Below are 12,387 nucleotides of genomic sequence, written 5' to 3' on the forward strand. Positions count from 1 at the left end.
TATTAGGTGTTTGGGCTTTAGCCTAAGAACAGGAGTTTTTTTGGTTTTGTTTTGTTTTTTTTGGGGGGGTTTTAAAAAAGATTTTATTTTTTTAATTCTTTAAAAAAAAAGATTTTATTTATTCATGAGAAATAGAAAGAGAGGAGGCAGAGACACAGGCAGAGGGAGAATCAGGCTCCTCGCAGGGAGCCCAATGTGGAACTCAATCCCAGGACTCTGGAATCATGCCCTGAGCCAAAGGCAGACATTCACCCAGGCGTCCCAGAACAGGAGTTTTTTTTAAGGTGGGAAGCAACCTGATCCAGTTTGTAGTTAAGAGACTCCTCTGGCTATGCTGTGGGGAATGGTTTGACAGACAGGAGCTGTATCTAAGAGTTCACTGAAGTAATGGAGGGTAGAGATGATAGTAATCTCAACCAGGGTAGGTTAAGTGGAAGGATTCAAGAGACATTTAGTAGAGAGAGTCCTTGAGAATTATTGATTGCAGGGGAGGGGTGCATTAAGAGAAAAAGAGACATGGCTGAGGGTGATTGGAACTCCTTCAGTTCTGTTCTCACTCCTCCATCACTGATTTTAAGTAGTCATACATTTTGATCTGTGATATCCATGGCTATAAAAAATACATTTGGGCCCAGGAGGACTTTAGATTTTAATATTTTCTAAAATCTCTGTAGGAAGACTTTTAGATTACAGAGGGTAGTTTTATGTTACAAATATTCTATATAAAAAGATTAAATAGCATACTTAGGTATATAAAATAATTTAATTATTTTAATTTAATTTAATTTAATTATTATTAAATTAATAATTTAATTTAATGAAAAAGCCATCTTACTTAATATCCCAGGGGAAATACAAAGTTCTAACCCTATTTTTAAACATCATGCTATTAAACATCAGTTCATTGATAGTATATTTATTAGCCAAGGACAGAATGTGAACTTTTCAGTACAGAATTACAGAATTACAGAATTACTTACCTATCCATTACCCGGCCTTAACTGAAATATTTTAGACATAAAATATAAAGTAATGAAAATGTTTGTTAGGTATTCAGATAGCTCCAAGTAGTTGCAAGGGTTATCAAGAGCCATTTGTAGTTCCCTGGAAGTCTGGATCAATGATCAAATGAAACAAGTTACTGCTTTGGGATATTATGTACTTTTTTTTTTTTTTTTTTTTTTATGATAGTCACAGAGAGAGAGAGAGGCAGAGACAGAAGCAGGCTCCATGCACCGGGAGCCTAATGTGGGATTCGATCCCGGGTCTCCAGGATGGCGCCCTGGGCCAAAGGCAGGCGCTAAACTGCTGCACCACCCAGGGATCCCCTATTATGTACTTTGATAGGAATTTACCAGTTGCAGTTCCCTCCTAAATACCACATAGGCAAGTATTTCCCTCTCTCCCTTCATCCATTGTAGTCTCCCTTTGTTCCTTGTTTAAGTTAGTTTCTTACCAAAACTCCTTTAAAATCTTGGACTTATGAAGTTTCCTTGAGAAGTATTCATGATATGGAACTGGTACCTTTGTTTTGGTCTTGGCTTTATCAAAAGCAGATCTGTGATTATGAACTTGTCACTTCTCAGGATCTTGGTTTCTACATTTGTAAAATGAGAAGGCTGAAGTAGATTTGTGATTAAGGGGAATCCGAGCGATGATTCTTTTATCTGCCTTTTCCCCCCCTAGTCTTGTGTATCCAGTTGCTTCCAGGCCTTTGTTTATTTGAGGGTCCCACTGGTACTTAAGATTTGTTATCAGAGCCACCCCTCTCATATGGAGGCCTTTATGGTTTGTTCCAGCCCCACTATCAGAACCAAAGGACTTAAGAGGTAGGTTACTGGAAAGCATTCCCATGGGAAAAAGGGCAGCACAGCCCTTGAAAGTCGTATGTTTAGATGCTCGGTATCTATACATGTCAGGAAACTTGTCCCTTTATAGCATTCCCTTATGCCATTTCTTTTGTTATTTTTTTTAACCAGACAAATGTTTGAGTTTTATTTATTTATTTATTTTTTTGTATGTGCTTTTTTTTTTCTTGGAATGGAAAAGGTAGGGTGGTTGCTGAAGAAGGAAAATGAGAAACTACTGAACATTTTACTACAAAATATGCTACCTCCAGGGACACAAGGCAAAGATTTCCTTACAAAGGTTGTAATTCTCTCTCCCACTCTCAAGTCCACCATTTGCAGTTTTGGTTATAGCAGTGCCACCTCTATACCTATCTTCAGGCCCTGCTCTAGCATATTCATCACCCCTCCTTCCATTGTTAACATATAAGCCTTCCCAATATCCATCCTCAAGCGCATTTCCTCAGGGAATGCTGATTAACCCCACTTACCCGTTAATCACCACTCACATGTAAGCTCCCCCAGACCTTTGTTAAGTGTTATTCTTTAAAAATATATTTAAAGTAGATTCAGATAAAGTGGGAAAATACCAATATATAAAAGTATATACAGTAGAATCTTCCATTACATGTTACACATACACCTGAACCAGGGTGACTTTTCTCATTTTGATCTGTTTTGTCTCCAAGATAAAAGATCTGAATGTGTCCTTCCATCTGTGAAGTCCTTTGACCAAACTTGTTTTCTGTGCTCATTTGTGATTGCTTGATTTATTGAAGTTGATCCTAGCTTAGAAATTGGCATGTGTGCTTTTGCAAAATGATTCTTATAAGGACTATAAAAACGTGGTCATTGAAAGCTGTTTGAGAAAATGTATTGCTCTTGCTGTGATATTAACAGTGGTATTTTTAAAATGTTATGTCCAGTCTACATAAGTTTAATTATAAATTGGATATTTTTTGAAAGCTGTCTTCCTCTACTTCTTTGATGTATTCAAATTTGTAATAGATCTTTGAACACCAGTTGGTGTGGGGTTGTTGGTTTGCCACTAGAACCATCTCTACAATCTACCCTCTGATAATGACAGTGACTCCTATGAATAGGAAATAAAAGAAATACTTTGCATTAATCCCTCACCGTACCCTCCGTACCGTCAATTCCCTAGCCCCCACTGCTCTCACTTCGACAGAAGCAAAGACGATGTAATTACAACACTTTTTCCTCTAATACATAAATTGAAACCATCCTTTACTGATTCCCTTTGGCATGTTTGTTTTAACTTTTGTTTTACTGGTGGAGACCACACTGATTTTGATTTGCCTGCCACCCTAGGATTGATTACTTGATTGCAGTCTTCTAAGAAGCAAAGAACCAGGTCCAATGTAATGTTTAGCAAAATAGTGGTTGTAGTAGGGATTTGTAAGTTTTTGGAATGCAGGAGAATAGGATTGAATGAGGTTAAGGAATCTTTAATGCGTGCTTTTGAATAAATCTTTTCAGTGAATGGTCTCTTGTGGATCTCAAAGCCACTAGGAAGAGAACTGGGGTATTTGTTTTGAACCTTGCAAATAGTAGTAACTCTTTACCTTTCTACTAATACCCCCACCCCCAGCACGCTCCAGCTTGCTCACATGTGTCCGCGATCCCCACCCCACAGTAGCAAGTTCATTAGTGGCTTTTACATAAGATGCAAATCAAGAAATGTCTCCGTCCTCGCTGCGGCGCAGGTGGGACTGGCTTGAGGGAGACGCAGCCTAGTAGACCGTTTCGCAGGGTGACTCATTATCAACGCTGACCGCTGCTTTTAGACACACCAGGGAAAATGTACCAGGCACCGTTACGATGCAAACAACCGGGAGGGGTGGTGGTGAGGACGAGAACCGAGATAAAATTTGGCCAAGGCTACGTGTCGCTCCGAAGCCACAACAGCAGGGCGGGCGGGGAGGCCGGGCACCTGCGAGGAGCGCGGGCAGGTGGGCGCGGCCTGCGGGCAGGTGGGCGCGGCCTGCGGGCAGGTGGGCGTGGCCTGCGGGCGTGGCGGGGGCGTGGCCGGGCGTGGCGGGGGCGTGGCCGGCCGGGGGCGCCGGCGGTTGGAAGGGGGTGGAGTTGCCCTTGGAGGCGGCACCGGCCCTGGGCCCCGAGGCCCGCCGCGCCCTATCGGGCCCGAGCCGAGTGGCCCAGCGGAGCCGCGCGCTCCCGCCTGCAGGGGGAGGGCGGACGGGGCGCGGGGACCGGCCAGGCCGCGGCGGGCGCTGTTTCTCTTTCACTTTCCTTCCCTCCGAGGCCGGCGCGCTGGCGGGCGAGGAGCGGCGGCGGCGGCGGCCGCGGGGTAGGTACCGGGCGGGCTTGAGAGGCGGCCGAGGAGCCCCCGCGCCCCGCGCCCCGCGCCCCGCGCCCCGGCTGTGCCCGCGGCGGGAGCGGCGCCCCCAGGCACCTGCCGCGGCCGGCCTCGCCTGGAGCGCCGAGAGCCCCTCGGGGCCGGGCCGGGCCGGGCCGGGCGGGGCGGGGCGGGGCGGGCCGGGGGCGGCTGGGGGTCGGGAGGGTGTCCGGGGGCTTGGGAGCCGCGTCCCGCCCTGGCGCGCGGGGAGGGCTGCGGGCTGCCTGGCTCGGCCCCGGCCCCGGCCCCGGCCCCGGCCCCGGGAGAGGCGGCGCGTGTGCCCCCGGCGCAGCCCCGGCCTGGCCCTGCGGGAGCGCTCCGGCGCGTCCTCCCGGCCCGGGCCGCGCACCTGCCGGAGCGGCGGGCGGACGTGTGCCTGGACCCACCCCCACCGGGGACGCGGGGAGTTGCGTCCGCCGGGTCCCCGCAGCCGCTCGCTTCCTTCAGCCGGGCTGACAGGACTGCGGCTCGCTCCGCTCTCGCCCCCGCGGTCGCAGCCTGCGTTTCCTCTCCAGGGGACTTTCTCTGAACTCTGGAGCTTCGTGGCAAACCTGTGGAGAAGGCAGGGCCGCTAGTCCCGAGGTGGAGGAGAAGCCTAGACCCAGGCACCGCCGCCTGCGGAAGGTCGTCCAGGCCGAGGACCCGAAGCCCAGACCCTCGGCTCTCCAAGCTCCCTTTGTGTTGCCCCCTCGTGCCACGCAAAGCCCGTTCCGTGCGCGTCCTTCAGGGCGAGTGTCCATGGGATGATGGCTCCGCCTCTCCGGCTGCTTTATACCTGTGAGTTAGCAGCTGAGACAGGAGAAAAGTTGCTGTTGATAGGGCTGACTTGGGAAGTCAGTGCCGCCTTTCATGCTGTATTTTCTCAGAACACATTTGTTTGCGAGAGACCTTTTTAGACTTTTTTTTCTTTAGCAACCCCATGTACCAGCCAACAATGGTAAACATTTCTGGAAATAAGTGAATGACATTTAGCTTTTACCGTGTGCTAGCCTTATGTGTATGGTCTCATTTAATCCTTGTCACTCTAGGGAGCTGGCACTCTTATTTTTATTTTATAGTTTAAAAAAACAGATTGAGAGGTGATAAGTAACATTGCCCAGGTTACACACTTACTAAATGTGATCGGTTTCTGTCAAAGACTGTCTAATAGAGGACATGAAGAATGAATGTAACTATAAGTCAAAGGGAAATGTAACAGAAGAGAGGGCACACTGAGGATAACTTTGGAGAAGCGTTTCAAAGGATATAGGTAGGATTTAGAAAAGAGGAAGGGTTTGTTGGACAGCCGGTGTACAGAGGCTGCAGAATGGACTGTGAACGACTGATGATCCTTTAAGTTTGCCTAAAGAAAAGTGTTGGAAAAGTATGCTAAGGTCAGCCTGCGGAAGGTCTTATATGGAAAGCCAAGGAGTTTAAATGTCTGTTTATAAAGAGGAGACACTGTCCATCTTTGAGAAGAAGACCCAAATGTGATAGAATAAAATAACGCTGCTAGAATGTAAGATGGAGCGCAGGTGGAGAAGATAACAGTCCAGTAGGATCGCTGTGGATGCAATGGGAAAGGACGTCAACTTGATTTCATTGACTGGATAAGGGACACAAAATGGAAATAGGAAGTATATTGGTAGAGAAGATAGTGACTTCAGCGTTGAATCTTTTAACTTGTATTGGCAAGAACTCCTAAGTAGAGCCGGCGAGCAGATAGCTAAGATGCATTACTGAAGAGGTAAAGATACCAGAACTAGAGTTTGTCACTTTAGGTCTCATTTGTATGGAGGTGATAGTTAAGGCTCCAGGATTGGATGAATTTGTCATTATCCTGAATTAAGTCAAAGTAGGTTTACAAATTAATTTGACAGTGAGAGACATGTTCTATTTACCCATCCACCCAATTTGGAGTAACACTTGCTGCTGTTATGTTATTAATACAGTATTAGGAATTTGACACTTTTTTTTTTTTCCCTCTCATCTTTTTAAAACTATTGTGGAAACAGATATGGGAAAGCAGAACCACCAAAAGTAGTGATGACCAGCGATCTCATGATAAATCTGGATGTTAGTTCTCATGCCTCAAGACATCCAGTTGGGAACTCCACACCGGCTCCTGGGCTCAGACTTCATCCACTTACTACCCCTCTTTGCCTGAACTACTAAAGCCAGTCCTAGCTAACCACGAATGGCTACCCAAAGGAAACACTTGGTGAAAGATTTCAATCCTCACATCACCTGCTACATCTGTAAAGGGTACCTGATCAAGCCAACCACAGTGACGGAATGCCTCCATACCTGTAAGTATTCTTTTAAAACTACTGCATTTGGGCTTTATATCTAGATTTTAGCTTTCAAAATGGTAAGTAACTCCAAGAATCATCCTAACTTTGAATTTATTTTCAGGATTGAATTTGTCATTGGGATACCAGTGGCATGAAATTTTTCCTCTGTTATTATGTAATAGTTGACTTTTATCTAATTTTGATGTTTTAAAACATATTATTGATTATAGTTTTTTTAAATGAACTATTTTAGGTTTTTTATTTTAAAAAGTTACATTGAAGGAATTAATCTGCTCGCAGGTTTTGTTGGAGTATACATTCTTTCATTCATTGGCTTTTTTAGACCACTTTATTGAGGTATGGTTGACATACAAAAAGCTGTAGATATTCAAAGTATACAACTTGATGAGTTTAGAAGTAAGTATAGACCCATGAAACCACCATCACGTCTATGCCATAAACATATTACCTCCAGAAGTCTTCTTGACTATTATTAATAGTATTATTGTGATATGAACACTTAACATAAAATCTACCCTCTTAGGAAATTTTAAGCATGCAACACTGTAATATTAACTATAGGCACTATGCTGTGCAGTAGATCTCTAGGACTTACTTACCTGTTTAGCTGAAATTTTGTATCCTTTGGCCAAAAAGCCCACAGTTTGTGCATCACCTGGGAACTTTTGTTAGGTGTACATTATCAGGCCCCCACTCCAGAACTCCTGAATCAGAAACTCTGGGAGTGGGCCCAACAATCCATGGTCGTCAGCAAGCCTTCTAGGTGATTCTGAAGCATGATGGAGTTTGAAAATCTCTGTTCTAATATGATCATATCTGTGGAACTCCTATCAAGTTTCTTTCTCACCTTGCCTATCAGTAGAAGGTTCATTTTTATAGTCACTTATGCCAGAGTTCCACATACTTTTTGTGTTTCTGCCTGTATGAAATTATTTGCCTATTTCAATGAAAGTAATTCCATAAGTTCTAGATTAATGCCTATTATGTGCACTAAATAGATATTTTATATACTTGATTACAATTAGCTTTACTATAACCGTGAAATAGTTTGGAGTAAGTTATTGGGAGAGAGAGAGTATAGAGATTATCTTCATTTTGTGGGGGTGGAAACCATGAGTTAAGAAACTTGCCCAGTAGTGGTGAACCTATATTCCAACTCCAAAGCTCATGCTCTTTTTAAGATAACATGGTGCTTTTTTCTTTTTTTAATCCTCCCCTTTCTCTGTTCTCCTGCTACTGAACTGACATAATATTATATCAGGAGTCTTAAAGAGGGGTGCAGAATAGAGAATTACCTGGAAATGGCTAAAATGGCAAATTTTATGATATATATTATACCCAATAAAAAAATAGAATCACCTAGAAAACTGTTTAAACATACATATGCTCAGAATTCCACTTAGACAGATTTGGTAGATCATTTGTGGTGAGGTCCATGCATGTGTGTTTTGGAAAACCTTTCCAAAGTGATGATATATATTACCTTTGGATGGCCTCTGCTATCCAATTAGCAATTCGCTATGAACTATCTTGAAATACTAATTTACTGCTGCTCTGTATCATTACTTAACTTGAACAATTACCAGTTAAAAATCATTGAACAAATATTTTTTGAATACCTACCGTGTGCCAGGTACCATCTATTCCAGACAGAACAGATACAATAATGAACAAGATAGTAAAAAAAAAAAAAAAAAATCTGTGCTCTTGAGAAGTTGAACATTCTAGTGGGTGAAACTAATAAACATGTGCCATGTTAAGTAGTGATCAGTGATATGAAGCGAACAAAGAAGGGTTGTAGATGGGAGAGATGGGGTTATTTTACATAGAATGTCAGGGTGGGGATCCCTGGGTGGCACAGCAGTTTAGCGCCTGCCTTTGGCCCAGGGCGCAATCCTGGCAGACCCGGGATCGAATCCCACGTCGGGCTCCCGGTGCATGGAGCCTGCTTCTCCTTCTGCCTATGTCTCTGCCTCTCTCTTTGTGTGTGACTATCATAAATAAATAAAAATTTAAAAAAAAAAAAAAGAATGTCAGGGTGTTAAACTCTTTGATATGATTACATTTGAACACAAACTGAAGGAACTGAGCTCTGGATATATGGGAAGAACATTCTAGGGAAAAGAAAGTATTACGCCTTGAGACAGAATGTGCTTAGAAAGTTTATGGAACAGCGGTCACTGCAGGTCAGCTGAAAGATTATAGAGTCTTCAACCAGAGTAATTAGGTGTGAAATGGAGATGGGGAAGAGTGATTGGATTATGGATGTATTTTGGAAAAAGGGCCAATGGATGTGGCTACTCTAGGGCAAGGACTTTGTCTTATACTTCCATGTTTCCTGCTACAACAAAGATGATACCTGGACATGGTCCACAGTCTGTTTTATTTTGCTTCTGGTAACATTTGTGCACTATTTTTTTCCCTTTTAAAAAAAAAAAAGTTGTTTTTTTTGTTTTTTGTTTTTTGTTTTTTTTTTTTGAGAGAGAGAAAAAGAGAGCACAAGCGAGCAGAGGGAGAGAGAGAAATAGACTCGCTACTGAGCATAGAGCTTAATGCAGGGCTCAATCCCAGGACCCCAGGATCATGCCCTGAGCCAAAGGCAGATGCTTAACCTACTAAACCACCAGGCACCTCTGTGCATTATTTTCATATTTGGATTTCTCCAGCAAAAACTGCCAACTCTGGAAGATAAGAAGAAAGCCCAAATTCTCCAATATCTGCCTTTCTAACATATTTTATGTTTTTCTGAAAGAAAATTTTCTCTGGGACATAATGAAATCTCAATTTATATGGCACTGTTTTGGAAGAAAAACAAAGGATTCCAGAAGTATAAATTGTGTCAGGATATAAGCAAGGGCTGTGTTTATGTTTGCAACAGCAGTTTAAAGTCTAAAAGGGTAAGTGACAGTTTAACTGCACAAGTCATTCTAGCCTGAAAAACTGCTTTGCTGTATCAAGCCCTTTACTAAAAGAGAATGAATGTACGTGGCAGAAGTGGAATTAAAAGGCAGTGATAAACCATAAATGTGACTTTTATCATCAGCAGGAAACAGAATAGTGGAGTAAATGATGAAGGAGTCAGGTACTCAACCTGGTGTCTCTGGAGATCCAAGGATCCTGTAGTACTCACCTTCTACTTCCTGGTCCTTGGATTTCTGAGTATTGTTTTGTTTGTGTTTATATTGGGGCTTGTAGCCAAAAACTATCCCATTTGCAAAGTATCCTATTATTTGTAATGATAAAATTAACAGTACTGCAAAGCAGTATTCCTCTATCATTGTTTGGGTCTTCGATCTTACACAGTTTTCTTATGTATAATGTGGGTCAGATATAGTGATACCATGATATGAGATAGTATGAAATAAAAAAGTCAGCCAAATGGGATAGGAGGAAAGTGAGAAATGCTAAGTGACATTGTAGTATATATACCATAGTATTTTAGGCAAATAAAAAGAATATCTTACTAAAATAACTTTGTACAAAGACTGTGATTTTGTGAGTCTTTATTGTAAGTAAAGAATAGGTGAAACATAGTTCTTGTTATAAAATTTATAATAAAATATAAAGGTTTTAGTGTCTCTGTTCAAATTTGAAATATATAAATGAATATATAAATGGAACATTATTATTGTTGAGCAAAACCGGACATGGAATCTACACTTGTGGACTTTCTGGTCAAATGAAGAAAGAGTAATCAAGTTAAAAAATATATGAAATAAATGTGGATGTCAATAAGTACCATGAAACTAATGAACAGAATGATAAAATAGCAGGTATGGGTCAAGATATTGCAGCAGAATGCCATACAAGAGAAGAAACTGGAGGTTTTCTTTTCTTTTTTTTTTTTTTTTTTTAATTCCTAAGCCATAGGCCTTGGCCTTCTCACACAAGAACATGAGTTTGCTTGGGCCTGGCTATGGTAGAGTTGCGGAGGGAGGGAAGGAGGGATCATGAGTGGTTCTCCCTGCTTTGTAGGGATAAATGAAGTTAGTTTACTCTTCTTTCAAAATACTCTGCAAATGCATTTCACCTTTCTTTCTCCTCAAATCAGATAGGTTGATGCTCTCTCATTCTTCAGTTGAGAAATTCTAGAGCTAACACTGCCTGGCTTCCCTAACAGCTATGTAGAGAGAAGGGCCAACAGGACCAGCAGGATGACTGATTACAGTAGCCCTTGATGTCGCTAGTACTACAGCTGTGTGGAAGAAAGAGAAAGGGGCAAGCTGGCAGAAGGATAGGAGAGGCAGAGATGGCAGGGCAGGCTGAGTCCCAGGCTCCTGGGAAGGAGTTGCAAAAAATAAAAAAGCTTATAAAAGCCCCATCTTTAGGTGGGCTCATACCTCACCTACTGACACCACTTATCTTCAGCAGGCCAAGGGCACTTGATAAAAATAAAATATTAAAATGAAGTAGAAAAGTAAAACAAATGAATTTGAGCTTTACATGGTCACTTTGTGATAGATGAACCAAATCCACATTAACCATTGTTACAGGTCTGAGATTATTTTTTTCTTTTTTTTTTTTTAATAATAAATTTATTTATTTATTTATTTATTTATTTATTTATTTATTTATTTATTTATTTATTTATTTATTTTTGGTGTTCAGTTTGCCAACATACAGAATAAACACCAAGTGCTCATCCCGTCAAGTGCCCCCCTCGGTCTGAGATTATTTTAACTCAAACCAAAAACCTAAGGAAATAAACATGTCCACCCAAATAATTACTGAATTACTTAGGATAATTAGTTGTCAGGTACTTTGTTAGCCACTAGGGTAAAGTGGTAAAAAAGATAAATTTGGAACTTTAACTCGATCAAGCAAAACTTTTCATAAGCTAAGAAGAAATTTCTGCATGTGTATTTGGGCCTTTTTCTTTTCTGTGTGAAGTCATCTACTCTGGGACTTCAACTGCATGTGCTGATGTCTCCCAAATCTTTATTTCTGGCATAGACCTTTCTTCTCAGTTTCAGAATCCTACTGGATGTGCACTTGAATGTCCTAAAGCCACCTGGGGCTCAGCATGTCTAAAAATGAATGAATGGGATGCCATCACTCAGTTATCCCAGAAGGAAATAAGCTCCACACTTGACTCTGTTTATCTTCCCTAACACAAAATAGGGACCAAGTCCTGTCTGGTGTGTCTTTAATATCTCTTAAATCTGTACCTTAACTTCTGCCCCGCTGTGACTGTTCTGTTCAGGCTCTCATTACTTCTCACCAGTCACTGCAGCCCACTTCTAACCTGTGTCAAAGTGTGATCATTTAAAACAGCTATTTTCATCACTCACTCTTCAACCAACCCAGAATTTCCTAGAGATCTCTTAGTGCCCTCAGGATAAATTAAAGCTACTTAGCTATACCCACCCCTTCCTCCCTCACCACCTACTGCACACACATATGCATACTTGGTTCAGCTGTATGCTCTGCTTAGAATGTACTTTTGCTTGTAAGCCCACCTAGCCATTACCCATCCTTTAAAACTCTTCTCCAAGATATGCCACCCACCTGTGACTGCAGGCAGATTTGGGTTACATGTATCCTTGGTACCTGGTATTTGAATGCTTAATAAATGATTAAATGAATAAATAAACGGCCAATTTGTTGATTATTGTTCTTCCTTTTATAGATTCACGTGCAGTAATAGGTAGCTTGAAAGGCATGTAGGCAATGTCGGTTAGGAATTACATATTTTAAGAAACTATGTTCTACAATATAGGTGGAAGCCATGTGGGTCTTAGAGAGGGAGAGATGCTGGGTTGGGGACCAGAGATCGTCAGTTATAGATTCAAGGATGCTCTGCCTCTTGCACTTAGATCCTCAGAAACTTTTTAAGGTTGCTTAGAGTGTATTTGCTTGTTGTTGACTT

At 42.1% G+C, this 12,387-nt stretch overlaps 1 protein-coding gene across 5 annotated transcripts in view; it reads left to right on the plus strand.

The window, feature by feature from the left end:
• The window catches only part of PCGF5 (polycomb group ring finger 5), a 127,505-nt gene that overhangs the window by 53,515 nt on the left and 61,603 nt on the right, over nt 1–12,387 (plus strand). The window contains exons 1-3 of one of the 5 annotated variants that reach the window (XR_005380416.1): nt 4,066–4,176; nt 4,740–5,001; nt 6,219–6,512. Coding sequence is in view for 4 of the 5 variants with exons in the window: in XM_038578180.1 (XP_038434108.1) it covers nt 6,401–6,512 (112 nt within the window). In the remaining variant the exon portion in view is untranslated. Of the gene's footprint in view, nt 1–4,008; nt 4,177–4,739; nt 5,002–6,218; nt 6,513–12,387 lie in introns of those variants that run through there. The other 4 variants (XM_038578181.1, XM_038578178.1, XM_038578179.1 and 1 more) reach the window with 4 other exon arrangements.

Source organism: Canis lupus, chromosome 28, assembly GCF_011100685.1.
Source record: "Canis lupus familiaris isolate Mischka breed German Shepherd chromosome 28, alternate assembly UU_Cfam_GSD_1.0, whole genome shotgun sequence".
NCBI classification, from domain to species: Eukaryota; Metazoa; Chordata; class Mammalia; order Carnivora; family Canidae; genus Canis; species Canis lupus.